Raw genomic sequence first — 23,393 nt, 5'->3', positions numbered from 1 at the left:
GACATGGCACTTCTGTATATTTTGAAAAAGTATTGCCTGAAGGGGCAGTCAGCTATGAAGATTGTGTGAAGTTTTGGCTACCACTAGCTGCAAAAGAGCAGCAAAACAGCAGCCATCTCATTACTCTATGTCAGGGAACCTGCAGTTCTTAGCAAATTTCAGCTTGCTCTATATATCATGAAGTGCTGTAGACCTTGTTTACACAATCAAGTTTTAAAATGTGGGCATTTTCATTTCTCAAATTTACACCACCATCAAAACCAAATGCACTTTTTAAGGCAGTTATGTTAATGCCCACAACAATTTTCCCTTTTTAGAATGATTATGCACTTTTACTTAAATAGACTGAGTGCTGGCACATCCATAGCATTGATATTGGAGTAAATCCATTATCAAACTGAGGAAAAGTGTGAATTTTAAAAAAAATATGTAATCAATTGCTGAAAAATCAATCCAAATATGGTCAATAGCATTCTTTGACATTTTTAATTAAATGAAATCCTATCCTATTTTTAATGTTACAAGCTGTCATTATTCATAATTGTTGGTAGCTGGATTAATTCTGTTAAACCTAAGTAGGACTATTTTACACCACCTGAAAATGTAACCCAGTATGTTCTTCTGAAATGTATATACGTTGTTGCTCTTAATTTCCTTCTAAGGTGGTTTAATAAAGTGAAACTGGATTTTTTTCAGTGAAATACCTACAGCTAATCCAAAATTGGATGTAGGCATGTTAGTTCAGAAAAATCTTTACCTAGGTGAGACAGATGGAAAAGTGGAACAGCTCAAAGAACTGATGCCTGGGAGCAGTCAGGCCTGTTAGGGTGAGGAATCATTAGGCAAATGGCATCAAAGGCTTGATCAGCAATACAAAACTTAGCAGCTGCTGCATAAACGTACAGCTGCCTTGGTCCCTTTTTCATCTTGAAGTTCCCTGTAGATTGGAATGGTCTAATTCTGGGCATGTCCTGAACAGCCTGGTTTTGACAGCAATAAACAGACCAGCACCAGAGTCCAGGAATGAAGATGTTTCGCTCTATCTATGCCATGAGCATTTCCACTGGTGAGCAAGATAAATTGATAGAGAGATAGATAGGGACATATACATACACAGTTACCCACATACAGATATACAATACACACCAGAAAGATCAGATGTCATAAGAAATGCCACTGCTGCCTGGAGCTTCACTTAAAACATAGCAGGAAATGGAACACTTCTGCCTACTTTATCCAATAACCTCACAAGCAGAACAATCAGATTCAGCCCCATCCTCTGCCTAACGCAATTTAAGCTAAGCTCTCTCATGTCCAGTGCTCTAACCACCATGCAATAGTCTATTTTAGGTAAGAATGTCCTCAGCTCCTGCTGAAGCTGAGGCAGAACGCAACAAAAAATTCATAATGCATTGAGTCAAAAGGTGAGACAATATGTGTTCACAAAGGAGCTCTGCATCCTTATGGGCAGAGCATTCATCAGAAAAAAATAAGCTCTTTGTTCCAGCCTCTTAACCATGTCTGTATCTTGTCTTAGAAACAGGTTTTGTTGCTGCTAAAATCCAGCTGTCACTCAATAATGAATACACTGATGTTCTGTGAACCCTGTTTACAAAAAAACTGTTTCCAGCAATGAAAAACTGAGACCAGTTACTTGCCCCTCACTATACACCTTAATGGGACGCCAAGCCTTTCCCTTCCTGTCCTGTTCACCTCAGCAAGGGTGAATAATAGAGTCTAAACCAGACCACTAATATACTAAAATAAGTAAGCACAAGCAGGCATCTACATTCCTCATTTTCCTAAAAGCCAAAAGAAAAATGCAACACTATACTTAAATGAATACAAGTGGAAAAAATGAAGAGTGCAGGAATGCCTGCAGTAATCTCTTCCTTTGTTGAAAGTACATACGTGACAACAGGAACAGCGCTTAATATCGCTATATAGGTTTTTAGCAAAAAATGAAAATGTCTTTACACAGTACGTGAATGAAGCTGCATTGACACAGATGGCTCAGCCTGTTTGCCCACAGACTTCCAAGCTCTAACTCACAGAAGTAATGTCTGTCTTTCTTTATGAAGCTTTTTGGAACCATTAAAACCATAACCTGTGTACTGCATTGCAGCTTTTCTGTTTTGCCACTCTGAAGCTCAATGGAGACTTTGTGTTCTCTGTTCCTCGGCCCATTTATCCTTGGTGATGCTGCATCAAAGAGCACGATGGTGTTGATTTAACCACTTAGTTTTCAACAGCTTTCAATGGAAGGATCTTGTTACATTAAACTTTTCAGCTAAGAAAAAGGCCCTTTTAAACTATTTAAATAAGGCTAGGGTCCATGGTTTAGAAGTTAAACATTGCAGAATCCTTCGCTAAGAGCTGTCGAAAGGAAGTCAACATCGTGACCTCAGTGATGTTCTTTGATGAATTTAGGCTTTGAAGCAGTAGCACAAAAGTGGAAAGCTGTGAAGCAGACGACAGGTGTACTGTCAAAATGTATAAAAGTGCTTCAGGTATAGGAGTTTTTTGTGTCCCCCTCTCCCCCTTAGAAATCAAAGGTAATAAAAAGGCAAGATGAGTATAATTCCTCTCTTTCTTTTTTGCATTTTGATTTTGCTGGCAGCGTCTTTTTCAGTAGTCCCAGTAAAAGCCTGTATAGTAACAACAGCCACAGTAGAGAGGCAGTGTAGCTAGTAGTATAAGCCATAAAAATTCTGGAGGACAAACAGAACACAGAAAATATTTGTCCATAGTTTTAAACAATCCCCAGCTTGTTCGAGTTTGGTTTCTACGGCCATTGCGCATCTCCCCTTCTGACATTTTCTCCATGTTGAGATTCCTAGAGGAATCCTAATCTTTTCATCAAACCCTTGGCCACCCTTGACCTCCCATACTCTCTCTGCACTCCCTTCTGCCAAATTTTACCCTTAAAAAAAAATCAGCAAGAACAATTTATTTTCTATTTCTTTCCTTTCAATTCCATTTAATGAAAGCAGCTCACAGTGACCTGAAAAGCTTCAGCAGTTGCCAGACTTCTCAGATCACAGCCATTGTTCTCATTAATGTAAGTGGAGTGTGATGGAATGGGAGAAGGAATGAAAGGCTGCACTTGGGGCAGGATCTAGCCTCAGCCTGTCGTCACTTTTCCTTTCTGCTATGTGATAACAAACAGGATTTTCGAGGACCACACACGGGTTCCTAGAGGTTCAAGTCTGCTTAACCTTGAGGATCTAGCCTCAGCCTGTCGTCACTTTTCCTTTCTGCTATGTGATAACAAACAGGATTTTCGAGGACCACACACGGGTTCCTAGAGGTTCAAGTCTGCTTAACCTTAAAAGGACAGCTTCCAGGGAGAAATGCAATTTTTCTCAGAGTAAAGGGAGCAGAATGACTGAGAAAGAAACTTTACATAAATAATAAAAAGATAAAAATAGATTAGCTCTTCAGCACTCATTAATTGCCACAGCTTCATTGCTTTTCATCAGAGTATGATAAATTATACCTGCTAGCAATCTACTTCAATATAGACACTTTCCATACAGAATTATGATGGAAGTCACAGAAATCTAAGAAATTAATAATAATCTGTTAACATTTCAAAGACCAAAAGTCAACCAAAGGAAAAGGAATTCAGCTAAGTTGTATTTTACCAGGAAAAAACAACTTTGAAGCCCTTCCATTGAAGCCAATTGAAAGATTTTCACCAGGTAGAAAAAGAAACAAAAGCTTATTATTCCCAACATACTACATTTCTGACCCAGGAATATCTTGAAGTACCTGCACCTGTTATAATTCAGAATCTTCCAACTTTAAAGCTGCTTGAAACTGAAGAAATCTGAACAGGAAAAAAACAAAAACCCTTAGATGAACAATTCCTCTGTGAAATGTGTGCATTCTTCCAAAGCCAGACATCATGGAAGACTATGTCAATTTTGACAATATTGCAATGGAAGCCAGGAAAAAAGCTAATCTGTGGGCTGAAAGGAAGCCAGAGTTCCAGGGCTTTGGTACCTAAGCTTTCAGACTTGCTCACCTCACACCACAAGGTCACTCAAATCCACTACACTTAAAGCTGGAGCTCCCTGGGGTAGAACCCTGGGAGAACCTACTCCCATCTCAAGGAGATATTAAACAAATACAGTTTTGTTTCAAAGTTTAAGAACAGTCTTGCTCTGTCACTCAAAACTCCACCTAGCTTAATTTCTTACCTCTGACTAGCTGCATATTCTTAGGGTAAGATACAACAGAATGTGTGTAGAGCACTTCTGATATAACCTTCAACTTTAGCATTCAGATCTGGAAGATGCACCTAGACCATCATGATTAATAACCAAATAGGGCAATATTCAATTTCAAAATATTGCGGTCACCTGTAAAAAGGAGTCAACAACATTCTTTAAGCACTACGTAGGCTTAATTCAGCGCTATTAGAATATGTCTTTTTTGGCCAAATGTTATTTAGTCCATACCTGCTTTTTCCACAAGTCAACAACTTTATGCAGAAGTTCATCATCTTCTCTTGGTCCTGGATTGGTGATCAAAAAATCTATATCATGTCCAATCTTCTTACCCCTAGAAGCAATAAATAACAAGACAACTAAAAGAGTTAAGTTCCTGTTGAATTTCACCCTACTTTCAAAGAGAATATTTTTGCTCCATTATAAAAAGAGTTTGCAGCATAAAGTGATAACATTGTTTCTTGAAACCTAATCAAAATAGAATCTTCTTTTTATTTTATTGGGTCTGTCATTGTTCTTTGTTATGCAATATTTTAAGCTTTTTGATGTATTTTTTCTGTTATTCAAGTAGATACTGCAGATCCATTTGGTGATGTTAAATCTCTCTCCTTCTTCCCTTTAAGTCCCTGAAAAGAAGGTTTCAGTCTTCTTTAGTTAAAAAAACATAATCAAAATACTGTAGTACATATTATGAATCCAGTGCAGTAACAACCAATAAACTTGCCAATCTGACTACCACAGGCTTAAATATTCTTCTTTAGCTTTTAATGTCCACTTTAATGAACAAAACTGTGATTATGAATAACTCTATTGTTTCTTTTTACGGCAGACATAAAATGTCTGAGTATTTTACATTTCTTTTAAAATATAACAATGCTTTTTTGCAGAGACTGAGCTTGACTTTTTTTTGAGAACAGTTCAGCTTTAATGTGACTAAAGTTTGTTTATTACACCCATTAAGGATTTCACAATTAAATCCATATGCACAAAGTTTAATTGTACATGTTCCTAATGAAAAATGATGTCATAACCTCTTGGTTTTCTTCATTTGAGTTTAAGCATTCTGCTTGCCTTTCATCCACTTACTAAACATGTTAAACCTAAATCAGATTAAGATGTATCTATCATTGAAAAACAGGCAAAAGCATGCTATCGGAATGTTTTCTTTCAGAATTATAAAACATGTAAGAACATCTGAAAATTTTTCTCAGAGTGCAATTCATCTGAAGATTGCAGAACCAATACAAGGGTTTTATTTTGGTCTAAATACTGGCACAGGGACTGCATACACAGAATCACAGAATCAATCACAGAATTAACCAGGTTGGAAGAGACCTCAGGGATCATCGAGTCCAACCGTTGCCCTGGCACCACCCTGTCAACTAGACCATGGCACTAAGTGCCATGTCCAGTCTTTTCTTAAACACATCCAGAGATGTTGACTCTGCCACCTCCCTGGGCAGCCCATTCCAATATCTAATAACCCTTTCTGAGAAGAAATTCTTCCTAATGTCCAACCTGAACCTCCCCTGGCGAAGCTGCTTATTTATTGGCTGTAATCAGGCCAGCCTGAGGAGAAAGGAGCAGAAGGCATATTTCTGCAACTAGGTGCAGTATGGAGAAGGTGGAGTAAGCACTCAGAATCTGGAGTCATGACACATAATTGTAGCACACCTCCAGGAAAGTCTACTCTTGCTTACGTTCACAAGGGTACATGATGTTATAGCTCAGGTGTGTTTCAGTTCAACACTGTGTCCAGTGTTCAGAGAACTTGTGAATTGTTATACAAGCAGTGAAAATTGGAACTGTACAAACCAAAAGGTTTGGTTTTTTTGTATTTATTGAAATAGATCATTCTCTTAAAATAGTGCCTAAAACTGAATCTGATTTCTTAAACTTGAAAATTTGTGGAACAGAACTGATTGGCAGACATGTCAACAGCCATTTGTGTGACAGGAAATCATCTCACTGATGGATGGTTGAACCCTGCTAGCAGCAAAATGTAAGGAAATGAAAATCTAGGTTTTACATTTGACAAGCAGCCTAACTCACTATAATGCAACTATTGTGCTGTGTCTGCAGCAAAGTCAAAACTGCTTAAACAGGTGGAAATGATTTCAAAAGAAGTTTCAAACAAAGCATCAGTCTAGGCTTAGAAACTGAACAGCAAATCAAACTCAAGAAGTTAAAAAACATTTCATATTCTGTGTAACACTTTCCAAGTTATTTTGTAGGATGACATTCATTATCTCTTAAATTACCATAATAATCCAAAGCTCTTACATAGCACTTTTTACTTACATGTCTCAAAATGTTTTTTCATAGCACTTTTTACTTACATGTCTCAAAATGTTTTTTCAAAGGGAAGGAATTTACTATTCCTATCTTAGAGATGCAGAAAGTGGCATAAAAAAACTTGCTTTAAATTATTAAAAAAAAAAAAAAAGTCAAAGGAAGAAATTGGAAGCTGATGGAATCAGGCACGGATTCCCAATTCTTCCTCTGGTACTCAACACATGCCTCTTTTAGGTTAGCCACATCTACAAAATCCTGCATCAATCCAGACATAAAATCCCAAGAAATACAAGGTTTTTCACTGGCCATCTATTTCCCAAGACAAAGAGCATTTATTGAAATGCTTTTTATTTGTGAAGTTAGAGTATTTAAATCTGATATAAAAGCACACAATACAAAAATCACTGTTATTATCAGAGTTATATTTCAGCTGCTTTTTGAACTAATACACATTGGATTAATTTCTGACTGAATTTGTCAGGCTGTTACTGGAACATTTAGTCTAATTTCCACTAGTACTCTTTAACAAATAATGTATTTCATCCTAGAAAAAATTATTACCTTCCTTAAAATAGAAAAACAATCTAGTAGATTAAAAAGCTGTATAATAGATTCTCATGGCTTGTAAATCATGCAAAAAGATGCAGTAAGTGCACATAGATTCAGACTGTCATTCTATTGAAGCTGAAGGGAACACAGCCATTGATTTCATCAGAATAAGGCTTTTCGCATATATATTTTTTTATATATTTACATATTTGTGTGTGTGTACATACAAACATGCAATCACAGGTATTCATAAAATTACATAAAGGTCACATAAGATGGGATAGAGCCAAAAATGACTTCTGACTTTAAAACCTTGAACACTGTACTAGATTGGTCTTTGGTTTATTTAGGTTTTTGGTAATGGGTCGCTGTGATGTTTTGCTTTACAGACTGCATTTTCATGTTTTCAGACATTCACACTTCATTTGAAGTGGGATTATAATAGTTTTTACAAATCTTTCTCAAGCAAAACTCTGACTTCACTTCTGTATGAGAACAGTTCTCAGGCTGAATGATTTACCTCAGGTATGTCCTTGTCAGCTAAATAACAAATGATTTGCTTGACTTCTGATTAGAAATGCAAAGTGAACTTTGCTTTGTTGGCTAGAAATTTTGGACCAGGAATCAAATTTGGTATCAAGCTTTCCAGGGCAGTCTAAAATACTTTCTTCACAGCTGCTATATTCTGTAATTCCATTGACTCTCAAAATCATATTAGGAAGGGCACTTGAACACTCTTTTTGGGGAAGAAGGCACTTAATATTTGGAAGAAGAAGAAGGTTTACAATAGCTGCTCAGAAAGATCAGCGATGACTGTGGCCAACTGGCTCTGCACTGTCAGAGCCCGAACTGGACACAAGCTGGCCAACTTGTGTTTCTGTTTCTCAAAAAAGGGATGGAACATTTCCAAATAATGTGTTTTTTTAAATTTTGTAGCAGTCACAGCATAGCCAAGTCTCCATTTCTTAAGCAAATCCTATCTATTCCTTATTCAGACAAAATTCTCGTTGGCATAATGATAGCATTATAAGTGTTGAATGAGGTTGCATGTGTGCTAAATCCTTCAGTGTTTACACATGCATACTGAACTTTACACATGAGAATACTGCCACTGATACCAGAGGCATTAATCACTTGCATGAAGTCATCAAGCATATATATTTAAGAACCTGGAGGACTAACAACTAACAGGTGCTCCTTTCCAACATCTGATCAATTATATTAAATAATAAAGAAGCACAAATTTATGTGGGGTTCCTGGAATGAAGCAAATTAATTGCATATAATTAGTTACATAGTAAATCTTCAAATCATACACTCATTTGATTGCCACAAAATATAACATAATGGAAGGGGGACAAATAACAGAGAAGAGAAACAGATTCAGCACAGACATATCAGGCTTCTTTCTATTTGACCGAACCTTTTATTTATCTTAAAACTGTGGGAAAATATTTATTGCAGATGAAGGCATATGAACTCTTAAACATTGGACATTGGCTAATGTTCTGACTTAGTCTGTTTGATGAAACTGGATTGTATTTACTAAGACATACATTTAAGATAATATTAATATTCAGATATGGCAGATTGCAATAGTTTTAAGAAATGTTAATGGATGTTTTACCCATATAATTTGCAGCCTTTACATTGAATAAGAAAACAACCCATAGCTGTGAAATAACTTCCTGAGAATGATCGTTATCAGGAAAGACAGTGAAAAAAATCAGGCCATCAGGAATTGCTATGCAACCAATATTCACCGTAAAACTAGTAAGATTTTATAACTCTCACTTTCCTGACCATTTTATTGTGTAGACGCAATTTGATACAGAAAGCTAGGAAAATCAGTAAAAGTAATCTCAGACCAAAACTACAGGGAGCGGGCCTTAGATAGCATGTGGAGAGTGTGCACAAAATATCAGAGGATATAACTCTCCCTTCCTTCCAAAGAGCTCAGATTAAAAGCAATCCAGCTGAAATTCATTTGTATAGCAAGCTAGATACTAGCTAAAATGCTGAAAGTTGATATAAAAAAATGACAAGTTCTTTATTTGTGGAAAGAAATATGGGAATTCATTACATGTTAAATTAAGTGTCACCTTCTCTGCCTTCTTCTTTTGGGAAATGCAGGAAGGACAGCTTCTCGACAGACATCCCCAAGTGATTTGAAAATATGTGAGGCCATTTGAATATTTCCTTGAATATAGATGAGCAATATGCATAAACACCTAGGAAGACCAAATGCAATTGCTGAAGTGATGATTGTGTGGCAATGGAAAAGGCATCAAATGTTGCAGGAGATTACACATAGTTGAAAGAGTGGACAAATTGTGATATAGCACAATGAACTTTTGTTTAAGCAGCAAAGAGAAAGCTTGGATAAGTAGCAGAGTCACTCCTTTTAGATATAGCAAACAAATAATTTATAAGTACCATAAAATGCGTGTTCCTGAGGGAAAACTCTAGTAACCTCAGTGTGCATGCATAGTCAAATATACAATTACCGCTATAATCAAACATACCCACACGTGCATGCATAGTTCAAAGATTTCTTTCTGACTATTCTGATATTGATGCCATATTTTTACTCTAGGGAGGTATCCTCTATGCTGGGTCTGATTTAACTCCCACTGTACTGGCAATGTAGAACTATTATTTGACAACCATTGAGTTTGACCAAATAGAAGTGGCACAGTAATTCTGTCTCTAATAACCACAGTCCTGATTAAGGTACCTCTATTACCTGTCTCCCACCAGCATGTGCCTTCTCAGAAGAGGAACATAAATTTTTATTCCAAATCTCAGGTACTCTGCATGCTTGTGGATTTGCTTATTAAGCAGTCTTTGCTGAGACCTTGAATAAGAGATGGACAATTTCTTACAGCCAGATATTAAAATAATTCTGAGTTAGTGTCACTCAAACTATGAAGAACTACACCATTTCCTTGTATAAACCCCATTATAAAGAGAAAACAAATTTTAAGCTGGAAGTACTGGAGTGTGACAGTGCTACAACTATTACACAGTAAGTAAAATCCTGGATTGTTTAATGGCCAGAGGAGAAAAATTCCATTGATTGCAAAGTAGTCACAGATTTCATTCAGTTCTTGGCTGTAACACTACAGATTTTCAAAACCTTGTTCCATAATATTCCATATTCAGGTATAAGTTACTAGCAGTTTAATAAAATATAAACGCAAAGTAGACCGATAAGTAAAATTCTCAGAATATTTTGCCTGAGCAAATTTACTGAATTCAGAATTTAATCAGAAATTAATTATTTCAGCAGACTTTCTTCTGGCCTTTTTTTCAGGTCTGAAATCTGGACCTAAAGTGGCTTTATTGACTCAAAAGGACATTGACCTTCTCTAGTTATATAATTAGTACACTGACAGGAAAGAACAAGGTACTTTCCAAGGAAACGAACAAAAACTATATCTGTGCAAGGGTTTTTGCAACAGTGATTTCATGCTGAAGGATTTTGTTGAATGGAAGAAATGATAATGTTTGCAACATTCTCATTTCATTTGCAACAAGAAGTGGGTAGTAGCTAAAAAAGAAGTTCGAAAATTATCTTGTTTGTGACAGAAAGGGTCTTCCAAATTACAATAAAATGCTGTAACATTTGAAGTTATTTCCTCAGAAGCTCTCAACTACATATTCTGATCAATACTGTAAACACTACTAACAGCCTAAGTAGCAGCATACTACTATACCAGTCCATTGCTGTCATAAATGACCAGCTAAACTCTCTACACCACACAAGCTGTTCTTCAAATCACTGTCAGCTTTAGCTCAGCAGTTTTCCGTAATATTCAAGTCAGCTCCACATTTCCAAAACAACATTTAGATTCAACAATGTCAATGCAATGGTGGTTCACATACATATTGAGTAGGTAGCAAGAAAATAAACGCTCACTGAACTGCAGAAGTAGCTCAACCAAAGTTAACAATCCAAAAATACTGACACAGAGAAACAGATACAGCGGAACGCAAAAAGTACCTGTTCACAAGCCTGACTCCCACCGTGCAATGATGACAGTGTCAGCGGAGGGAGAGTGGAAGAGGGAACACATTCAGCCAGAATAAGCTAGGGGCACTCAAACATGCCAAACTCTACCACCAGCTTCATTTGTTCTCAAGGTGCATGATCTTTGTACCTCCACCTTAAACATGACAAAGATATACGATTGATGAGGATGCCAGAGGCAAGATACCATTTCATAGTTCATCAAATTAGACAGTTGGACGGCTCATCTATACCATTTGTCACATGAAGACATACTAAGCTTCCCAAAGATTGTCGGTTTTGGCCTTCCATTGCAGGACTAGGGTAGTAAATAGGAAGAGAGCGCTGTATATTTTATGCAACAGATAATTACAAATCCTAGATCATAATTTTGCCCATGGTTATTAAAAAATTACTAACTGAGAAGGATCCTCCCCACCTTACATTGCAAGTATCTATGGCAGGTGTCATTTGTTATTTCACCCCTAGTGAATGAATCCCAATACGGTCCACATAGGCAGTCAGTCCCTGCTTTTCAAAAAAAAAGTAACGTCTGAAGTAATAAGGAAAACAATAAAGTAAGATCTGATCAGGACTCTGTGGAAGATAGATATAGGTATGGGAATATCTTCTCCTGGTTTGTTATTTGAATTAGATTCTAGCTGCCTTTGAAGGCAGTTTGACACTAGCGGTTCCCAGCCAGTGTCAAAATTCATTCTCTTTTCTTTCTAATGCCATATAAGTAGTAATGTACTATAAAATACCTGTTGAGATGAGAAGAATCAGTGTGGGAAAATACTTGCAGAAACATTTTGTAGGCGGACTCTGATTTTAGTGCCCAGCATTTCAGTCACCCTACTGGACTTGGTTTGCACAAGCTGATAAAAATTGAGAGTTGAATATTTCTAGAAATCTAAACCCAAACTGACTGAAATGTTGTATTCCATATCAAAGGAAATTCTGAAATTCCTGTCCCTTGAGGATTAATTCTTCCCTGACTGTACATCACAGGGCTATTTTGGGGCATAATTAGTATCTGTGAGATGGTTTAATAGGATGCTGATTAATGTCTGAAATAGCAATAATCAAATTAACTGAAATAAATTCTGCCACCAGCAAAGACAATTAAAATTAAAACTGAATTAATGATATATTTAAATGAAAAGATACTATACAGTTACGAGAGACTACTCTGACTAATTTTGAGGCAATTTGTGGGTAAAAAGAAACTGCTGTTGTAGCTTTGTCTGTAGAATTCTTTTTCCCAGTGATTTAAGAATAAAATAATTTTAGATTAGTCTCCAAAATGAAAACATAGTGAAAACTGAGCCAATGTTCTCCTGGGCAGCTATAAATCAGGGTTCTACAAAGACTTGAACTGCCAAAGATAGCATATAGCAGCTTCTTCACCCAGCCAAGTAATTCAACATAAACTCAGCTGAACTACATAAGTATTTGGTAAAGATTCACTGGTGCCTTCTTTGGAAGAGTTGCTTGAGGGTGGACACTTCATTAAAATGCTACTTTTCTTGCCCAGTGTAACATTAATTCTAATTCACCAGGAGCAGAACTCATTTTCCATAGTTGTGGAAGCTATTTATTTTATTTTTGAAGTTAATCCAACTCTGCAATGAAGTAGCAATGCAAAAATCCCTTTCCCTTTAGGAGCAGAAACTTTACTTACACGGCATAAGGGAATATAGCTTCAATACTGGATACACAAAACAAGCAGTTTTGCTTTCTTAATTATTCAGTAGGATATCACTGCTGCAGAGCATCAGTAGCTGCTGTTCAAGGAGAATTTTAGGAAAACACCTAACAATGCAGAGAATGCATTACTTAAAAGATCTTTCTTGTATCAAATCAGGGTAAAGAAGTGTCACCTGATGCAGCAGAAGGGATCACTTCTTAGGATATTTCTGCAAGTTATGCTCTGAGGGTGAAAATCACTGAAGTGAAGAGAAACAGTGCAAAACTTGAGCAATACCACTTAAATATTACTTAAAACCTAATTTCACCCTCAGTAACTACACTGCCTCAAAAAATTACAGTACTGTGTGCCATTCACCGAGTCTCTCATTAAATGCATTTTCAAAGACCAAGCGTATGTGATGCTATGCTTGACTGTGTGTCTTCTGTGACCCAAAAGAAACGTAGACACTTTCTCAGAGTACAAGACACCTGAGTACTCCTCTTCATGTCATGCCAATGTCTTTTTTCAAACTTTGCTTTAACAGATATTTGATGTTACTTTAATGCAATACGAAGAAAAGATAAATCAGAAAATGGTTATTCAACTGAAGAACTTAAATGACCAGCAGTACTGCTACATTTCAAGTTAGTTATCCACTGATCTTATAAAGCTCTATCAGATAATCTGCATTAAAATTATTTAATGGGTTAAAAAAGTTATATTGCAAAACCTTGAAAAGATTTATTTCCTTACCTTATGAAAGGAATGAATGGTGAATGGCAAGTTTATGTATCAGCTTCTGTGGACTTTTAGCCAAATGGTTATTTCAAAGCATATTCAGTTTAAAATAAACCTGCATAATTCTTTTATACATGGATATCTAATAAAAACAGTCTGTTCTGGAACATTATGAAAAATTTAATGAAAGTCAAAATTTGAAGATTTAACCAAAAAAATTGACTAGAGGCAATTTTGGTATTCAACAAACAAAAGCATCACAGCCAATCTGATTGACTTATTTTTGTGTAAATTATCTTGAGGTGGACTACCTGTTACTCACATGCCAAAATTAATTCCCTTCAACTTTAACTCAACTCCAGAGCTGTTAAAAAACAACAAAAAAAATTATGTGGAAAACAGTTACAAAAATAAATTTCAACTAAATTTACTACACTCTCTTAAAATTGTTTATGCAACTAGTCCTCTACCAGCCTGGTTTCTACTGAGACAGCAAAATAGGATAATGGCCATGTAAGAATTTTGTCACTTATTTCTTAATTAGAAAGTATGGTTATCTTTATGTATTATAATAGTTGTACTGCCTAGACAGCATTATTGTCTTCCAGCTTTCCGTGACATAAATGCCTGAATGTGCCTGTCACCGATTATACCTTGATGTTGAATATTTATCCCTTTTGGCTTGCACACAAGAAGACTTTTTGCTACTAACAGCGCTAGGCTCTCTGAATTCTATAGTTGAAGTAAATTCACTATTCCACCAACCAAAACAAAACTATGCTCAAGCTTTGAATCACTGAGAGTGCTGTCTCAATTTCATGTAAATAATGCAACTGTATCTGGAAGCTGTCTGTATAATTTCAAGCTTTTAAAGCTTATGAAATGTACTATACCAATCTGTCACAGTTTTATTTAAAGTCATGAAATACACTGCTGAAGTTTTGCTTTTGCTGCCTTGGCAAATCCTTTAAATTACACTCCATTCCAATCAAGCATTTCAAATGACATCATAGAAACTTCCTGTATACATAAATTTTGCTGAGTGCCAATCAATGGCAAAGCAAAACCTCTTCAACACTGTTTGAAAAAGATATACACTTCAATAAGTATTGATGTGGATTTGGGGTCTCATATTCAGATGAAATGTAAGAGTATGCAGATGATATTTTAGTCTTAAAACATCTACCTACCTAGTTTCACATGTGTAAACTCTACTGTCAGCATATTTCACAATAACATGGAACAAACTTTCTCACTCTTAAGAAACAGTCTGTATGACAGTAGTACAGTATCTGTGGTTAGCAGAAACTAAATTTTAATTATTATGAAATCTGCAGGAAATAAAGAACATATTCCAATATGTAGTAAGTACTGAAGAATCAGGCTTGACTGGAGAGAAGGTACATTTTTATTTTGAGTGGATATCTCAGACTAGACCTGCTCAGACATCTTGAAATATCTAGTCTCTTTTGGCCTAATTCAAAGGCTTAACAAAGACTTTAGAATTATGCAAACAGAGACAAGGAAATTCAACTACCTTTACTTATGAAGAATACAACAAAGATATCAGTGCACTCAAAAATGCCAGACATTTCAGTGAACTCTCAGAGAGTACGATGAACTTTGGAAAAAAAAACCCAACACAAATAAAAAAAAAAGGTAAAGAAAATTACCTCTCTCTCTATCCAACAATAAATCAATATGAGATGATGCAAGGAGAAGGCTAAGGTTTTTAGGACTTCTGTCTCACTTTGGAGGTAGCTGGTGACCAGCACTTTTCAGGACAGGCTACCACAAACTGGGAGAGTGCTAGACCCTTCGAGATCTGGATTAATCATTATATATAGACATTGCTCTAATTCAAGACAAATTCAGGTGCTCTGTCCACTTTCTGCTGGTGTTCTGCCAGAGAATGAAGTTTGCTACCCTGAGGTATTTAGATGGAGTAATCAAGAACTGGCCGTAGATCATACATGTTCTCCTAATGTCTAAAGGTGGAATTGAACAGTGGAAATGAATTGACATTCTAGATTTGTAAGTCAGAAAGCTTTACAGTTTTTTGTTTCCATCTCAGCTAGTTCACAATCTACTCAGATGCCACATTTCAAACAGCATTAGTTGCAAACCAAAACCTCAGCTAAGCAAGTTACATCTTGCTAGAACAATAACCTAGTGATCTCTTCAACGTCATTAATAATTCAGCAGCGAAAACAGAAAGGTCAGCTGCATTCAAATTATTTACTGAAATAAGTAGACAACAGTCTGCATTATTAATTATGAAAGCTGTATATTTAAAAAATTGCTTTTATGAAGCTATTTGGCACACTTACGTTTTTTCTAAACTAAAAAAATGATTTTGCAACTAAGGCAGTTTCCATTTACTAGGTTAGATTTTTATTGTCCAAGAGAGAATTGTTTGGTTCAGATTTATATTTCTATTCTACTTACTCAGAATCTCATTAATATCTATAAGCTAATATTTAAGATACGGTATTTTATTTTGAAAGGAGAAAGGAAAAGGTATTTTTCTATACTGACACTATAACAAAATTAACAAATAGTTTTATAGAAACAATTTTTGCTGTATTGAAGTTTTCTGGTGGTAGATTGAAAACATGCTTTCAATCCCAGTCCACTTTAATTCTCTCTAGCTAATTCTCTTGAGAGTTTCAAATGGATTATTCCTTTGTCATACCCCTGTGTCCATCAAAATGTTCTTTTTCATGCATGCCTACTTTGGCATTTCCAAAAATCAAAATATTCACTTTAAACAATATAAAAGACAATATTAATGCTCATGCAAGGAAGGAAACGTGCATTTTCAGGGTGTCTGAATATTAGATGTTCAGCCTGGGTTCACTTACTTAGCAGTGATGGGACTATCTGTAGAATCAACCTACCATACAAATAAAAGTTTCTATTTGCATCCTGCTCAGCTGTACTGGAAGTTACATAAACATGACAGTTTTTCTATTAAAATTCCCTGAACTGAGAAATAGATTTCTTGCATATACTGGGAAAGGGGAAGACATCCCCCCCAAATTCTAACATAAAATAGGATTAAGACTTCTGTTTGAGCTCATAGTGTGATGGCTGAGGAGTGCAAGTAATTATTCATGCATTTGGGTTAGTTACAAAGACATGAGAAAGCTGATTTACGAACTTCCTGGCATTTAGTGGCTATATGTATAATTCTACTTTAGTCGTGTTTACTTTAAGATATTTTATTAACCTATTCCATCTAATGGAATATAATATCTGCTAATTTCAAATTAAACAGTTGTGTGGTTGCTAGCATACACCTGCAGGATGGCGAGTTTGAGTTGAGCCTTTCTACCAAGATGCTAAAGTTTTACTCAAGTACTTCTGAAAAAATTATGCTCAGTTTAAACTTCAAGCATGTGTACAATCTGTTTAGTTTTAATGACATTGCTCAGTCACTTCAATTTTTAGAGTGAACTGTTAAGTCTTTCCAGGATTGGTCTGACATATGAGGTTTCCATAACTACACTTGCATATCCCTACTGCAAGCAAGGTAGTTGGGAATTTTACAGAACCATAATATAGAGAAAATGAGATTGCTCTCTTCTGAGACCTTATTTGGATTGTGTAATCTACTAATTTTGTGTAAGGGAAGAGGACTTTACTCTTAATCTATGGGATACATTTAGAAAACTAGACTTTCGTAGAGGAAAATAATATTTACTATTTAAATGAACATATTTTACAACAGAATTATGGGATACAACAACTATGCCTGTTTTGTGATCAGTTTTCAAACATAAATTGAAATTCAAAACTTGTCTACTGGGTCTACATCAGTGTTTTGTCAAGATAGCTCTGTTGTGTGAAGTCACACTGTTCGCCAGCAGTTCCCTGGGGCTGAAACAGTTATACCCTTTGGGCCAATATAGGTTATTCCATTTGAGAAAATCATTCAAACTATGCTGGCAAAGGAACACTGTATCTCCACAGAGAAAGGCTGCCAATATATTCTACAAGTATAAGCATACCAGAAAAGCCTTTCAAAGTGTAGACAGTCTGTCATTAAACCTATCTTCTACCTTAAGTAAATCTCTCCATAGTGAAATCTTGTTACCCTCCTTTACAAAATTCCCTTGCTGCTTCAAGACATGATCCTCCATCAGTCTAAGGAGCCCATGAAGTTGGCTTAGTTGATTTAATCCTAAATTGAAAACCTCTCTGATTATTATTAACCAACTTCCTTAATTTCCAAACCACGGCAAGGAGATACTCTGTTTGAGAATGTATATCTGAGTGTTCTCTCTGTGTCCTTTTTCCTGATTCAGATATTGTAAAGCTCTAGCCATATATTTTCAGAGAGTCTCTGAAAGAACCAGTCATGCCGTATTTCTCTAAACACTTGTTCTGACTCCTTTCTGAACATAATCTTGACTTTTTCAACCTGCATTGTTGTGTGATCTCAGGTAATGGGGCATTTTAAGGGCATCTTCATTGTAGCTACATATTTTAATTTCTTTAGTTGAAATGTGAAGATGCATTTCTTGTGTCACCATTTCTTGCCATTTCAAGTTCTCAAACAATCAGATGAAAAGTATCCTTCTATTTTGTCATGATTCAGCTGAAATCAATGTCAAGGCTCCCAGTGACCTTTTAGTTAGAATGTACCAGTAGGTTGTTCACATTTCATTTATGATATTTGAATGGTGGAGATACGATCTACATTTACTAAGTCTGGATGTAGTACTATTTATGTAGTGATACAAACGCATGCTATATCGAGACATTTCATAAGCAACAATGTTCAATGAGGATATTATTACTAACGCAGACAAACTAGGTGCAACTGGACAGAGTAACCTCTGCAACAAGAACAAATAACCAGGAATGTTTGCTGTGTTTACCCACCAGGAATTGTGTCTAGGTGTAAGATATGCCAAGATAAAAGGCAAATTTTCCACAGTCTTTGATCATTAATATAAAATACAGAGTGTAAGATTATTACTTTATGAATTAATCTGAGTTTATAAACTTGCATGTGAGAAGAGGTAAACCATAATGTTTCATTGGTTTTTTGTTATTGTTGTTCTCCAAGATAGCCCCTAGTACTACCATAGAACAGCTATCATAGCTGATGATTATAATTGAGTCCATCTGATCAGGTTTTGTTGCTCTCTATTTAACGTTGATTTTCCATTCTTCAAAAAGATTGCCTGAAACATTTCCTTCCAACTTTCCCACAGCATAGCAACAATCCATAATAAATTCCACCATTCCCAAACTGAAAGCAAATAAAGGGACTATTTCTGGCTATATCTTGTAATCCAGGCATTTCCTACATGATTGATTTTTAACCTTTCTAGTCTTTTCCTTTTAATCTGACGTGTAGAAAATGTTCTGTCTGACTCATATTGTAACAAAAAAAAAATTTAGCCAGCAGTTACCTCCTCATTATCATGTCCCCACACCACTAGCATGATCATGTCACACTTAATTAAAATGTTATGGCTACTCCTGCTCACAGGGATCTGCAAAACGTACCCTCTGGTTTCTCTAAGCATAATACAAGGCCACCAATGCTTGCAGCTTTTCTCATGATTATCTGCCAGGAAAACATCATTCTTTGCTTGTGCTATCAACCATCTTTACAGCAACTAACTAGGCTGTAATAAACTTCGACTTCTGCTAAAGAGTAAATCAGCAATGAGTAAACTCTGCTATAAATATCCTGTTTTCAAGCCAACTTTCTAGGAATAAAACCATGGTAAAAGTGATGCAGTACATTAGATATTATAATTAGAACTGGTTTTTAATCTCTTGACTCTAAACAACAGGAATTTGATCCTGCAAACCTTGAACTGTCTGCAAAGTCGCTTTTGTAAACAGTGAACCAAAGAATAATATTGTTCATCTTAGTAACTCCTCACTAATAGAGAGCAAAATCTTCAGAACAACTTCATCTCTGGCATAGATACCCTGAAACACTCATGAGTAAAACATACTAACAAACAAACAAAATTTTGCTATATAAATAGTAAGAAATAGACTTGAAAACATTTGAGGCATCAGAAAGCTCTCAGAGGAAGTAACACACATTAAAGGAGGACTGCAAACAAGACAAAATGTAATGAATTATTTCTCCTTCTGTCCTGAATCACTTAGGGACAGGCATTGGAGTTCACAGGTAAAGAGATGCTTAAGTACAATTGCCTGAAACAAAATAAGAAATAGACACTTGTTTTCTGGTGCACCTATATATGTCTGATGGAAAGCTGGCTAAGCATCATTAGCACTTTTCTTTCTTAACACATTAATTAAATCTCTTCATCATAATCAGGCCCTATCCTTGGCTCATTAATGCTGCCTTACAGCTGACTTTACTGCTGCAAACTTAGTCTAGGACTGCTGGCAGAGTTTTGTTTCAGTTTCCCTTTATGCAGAGTTTTCTCTATTTTCCTTTAAACAAGAGTACCAACCACTTTCTTCGGCAGGTGTCTCAGTGTTACAAAGGCAGTGTTACTATCTCTCTTCATTCCATTCCCACCTTGAGTTGCTTGGATTTTGTAAGGCATCCTCTTTTTAGCAGGTGAGCCCCAATTAAACTATTCTATAGATAAAATCTAAGGAACAGAACTATCTAACGAACTGTGCATCCCTATCTCATCAAGGCCATGTACGTCTTTGATTTGACCCCTTGTTCTTTATGTTTTTCTTTTATCTTACCACCTTATCTGAAATGTCCTTTCTCTTTTTCTTTTTATCGTTCTACTTCATCTTCCCTGAGTATATTCCACTATCTTAATAGTCCTCTTTGTACCTAATGCTCTATAACTTTTAGAAGATTTTTACTTGCCAGTTTTATGTATTGTCATGAATATATTTTACTCTCTCGCTATTTATTTGTGAGACAGACTGTAAAACCCTTAGTGCTCATCCATTTACAGCAAATACTTTTCAAATAGTATTATTTTAAATGTTCTAGTTCAACATACTTCCTGGCCTACATATTAAAATCAGTCTGTTTAAATTCATGGGCTGAGCATTTCAGAAATGAATGCATATTAGCTGTCTTCATGCCAAATGTTTATAAGAGACACCCTGATTACTGAGACTTTTCAGAGCACTACTTGAGAAGCTGATACCTCCCAGGAATATCCATGTAGAAGGCCAAAAAACTCAACCATAAAAAAAAAAATCACTAATGACCAGAAAATATTTGCTGGTGCTCGATTTTGCCACAAATTCTGAGTGATAGTTATAGTCGATAGTTTATTCTCTCTCTCTCTAATCACTCAATCTATTATCTACAATGAGGTTTTAGCAGAGTTGGTCAAGAAGATGAGCGAAAGCAGAAGGATTTGTGTGGAGAGTTAAATATAAATGAGAAAGAAATGTTTTAATCCAAGTTGTCGTTTCAATTTCTTGGACAAAACCTGAATCAAAATATTTCTGTGATCTCGAAAAGGCATTGCAACCCTTCACAGAGGTTTCTCTGCCTCTGACTACATCTTCCGTGATGCACACACACTTGTTTTTAGTTGAAATGACACAATACAGTAAGAAACTTCTATAGCTGAGGTTCGTCATATAAGAGAAATTCTGACTAAAGAACTCAATTCACAAAAGAAATAAAAATCACTTGAATTATAGCCCCTGCCAGGCCACAGAATGACATTTCTGTCCAGTTTTTCAACGAAGAATTGAAAATTTTCACAGAAAACAAACAATACTTATAAACACTTTAACAGATATTTTCCAACCAACCCTAAATATAAATGTAAGATCTACTTCATTCACTATCTTAGTTTCTGGGTATAGAGCTGTTCTATAACACCACTGATATGTTTAGGCTTGCAATATTCACATTGTCAGCATCCTCTTTCATCAAACCTCTTCCCAAATAGTAATATACAAATTCTCCTGTCCCTCAGTATTTAAAAAAACCCCAACCAAACATCAGTGAAAAGCCACTAAAATAAAATTCCAAAACCAGTTAATCAAATCTTCACTGAATTTAGACTTTCTTACACATAATGAAACATGTGATAAAATCAAAAAACATTGAAAATTAGATATTCATATTCTCTCTTTATCATATTCCTATTTTAATACATCTAATATCAGTAGCATGAATGAGTCTGCAAACTGCATAAGCCCTATTTTATGCACTTCAAATTAACTGCAGCACATATATATATGTATGCATGCATATAACATGACTCTGCTACAAAATAGGTCTAAGGTTATCATCATTGATCTTGCCTGAGATTTTCTTGTAAAGAATTACCTGTCATTCTCTCTACAGATTTTGAAAATGAAGCTCACTCAATCTCTGAATACATCCCTATACATGTTAATGTTAGATACCAATTATTTGTACAGCTTCCTTTTAATCAGAACAGCTTTTATTCCCCATGACATATCATACTAATCTATGCTCAAATTACCAAAACATTCAAAGAGCAATAGTTCACCCTTAGTGCAGGAAGAAGATTTTCCAGCTTATAAAATTACACCGATAAATCAATTTTAGTACATGCTCTGTATCATGCAACCTGCCCCCCAGCCCCAAGATTGTATGTTATAATAATGCCTGAGGCCATTGGACTTGATGTGATTTTTTTGGATTAAATAGTATCCTATTCAAACTGTATGAGCACCAATACCTGCGTCCTGTGCAAAAGACCTTTTGGGAGCTTATTTAACATGTTTTATGCTCACTGAAAAATGACATATTTGTATATTGGAAGAATTGTGTGTTTGGGAGAATCATGTTCAAGGAATGGCAGAGCATTTCCACTTCCAAAAAAGGAAAGAAGTGTTTTCAATAGAAATCATACAAGAACTTAGTAATTTACGTGTTTCGTTTTCATAATGTTAATAGTAACCAGTACTGCATATGTTAATTGTTCACTGCATATGTTAATTGTTCTAAAATGCTGAATGAATAATTTTCAATTAATCTCACATAATAAAAATCACAACAATTTTTATTGCTAACCGTTTTAAAATTAGAATGGTCAGTACAATACAGGTTATTAAGTATATTTCATTAATATATTGGGACTATAAATAGTTGCATTATAACTCCCTTTTATAACTTGTCAAAACATTCACTTTTGCAAGGTTGTTTAGAAAATTGTGTAAATAATGCAAAATCTGTTTTAACACTTTGGAATTCTAATGGTATATTATCTTAAAGAGTGTCACTGCACAAGCTGCTGGAGTTTGGAGCTGGGAGTACTGTCATTCATACTGACAGCTGTCACTGCTTCTTTCCTCTTAGGTGAGTCTAATGAGCCAGCCATCATGATAGACTGGTATTTGTTTCAGAGGTAGGACTTTACATCAGGAGAAAGCAAGTTACTTGTCGGCAAGCTTATAATCTGACACTCATACAAGCAACTAAAATGCCAAAACTGAAGTCAGTGATGAAATCTTCTCTAGCTAATGACAATACCATCCTCTTGCACTTCAATAACCAAAGCAACTGGAAATTATACATCTACGGCCCAAATCATCCTCAACCTAGCTCTTCTATGTAACAGACACTCCAGATTGTTTTTGTTGTATCCCATGCTGAGCAGTAAACCCAGAAGCCTCTTCCCCCATGCCTGCCCCCATACACAGTGAAGGTTTTATCACAGTAGGCCATCTCTGTTAATAGTGAAGGTTTTGAGAAATAGTCATCCAAAAATGAGAACAAACATCAAACAGAATTATGGAAACAAAGATGCTTTTGAATGAACTATAGTAGATTTCTAACTATTTCTATTACTTTTTGTATAAATAATAGGCATATCACATTGTAAACACTAAAATAATCCATGAAAAGATTAAATAAAAACGCATTACATTAATACAGAATGAACAGATGCAAAAAAGATGG

The 23,393-nt window shown here is 35.6% G+C and overlaps 1 protein-coding gene across 1 annotated transcript in view; it reads right to left on the bottom strand.

The window, feature by feature from the left end:
- The window catches only part of DNTT (DNA nucleotidylexotransferase), an 86,562-nt gene that overhangs the window by 29,937 nt on the left and 33,232 nt on the right, over window positions 1-23,393 (bottom strand). The window contains exon 8 of the mRNA XM_068399705.1: window positions 4,467-4,569. Coding sequence (XP_068255806.1) covers window positions 4,467-4,569 — 103 coding nt within the window. The remainder of the gene's footprint in view (window positions 1-4,466; window positions 4,570-23,393) is intronic.

The sequence above is a fragment of the Nyctibius grandis genome, chromosome 4 (genome assembly GCF_013368605.1).
Source record: "Nyctibius grandis isolate bNycGra1 chromosome 4, bNycGra1.pri, whole genome shotgun sequence".
Classification (NCBI taxonomy): domain Eukaryota; kingdom Metazoa; phylum Chordata; class Aves; order Nyctibiiformes; family Nyctibiidae; genus Nyctibius; species Nyctibius grandis.
Note: the sequence above shows the minus strand (reverse complement) of the source record. Positions and strands in the feature narration are given on the sequence as shown.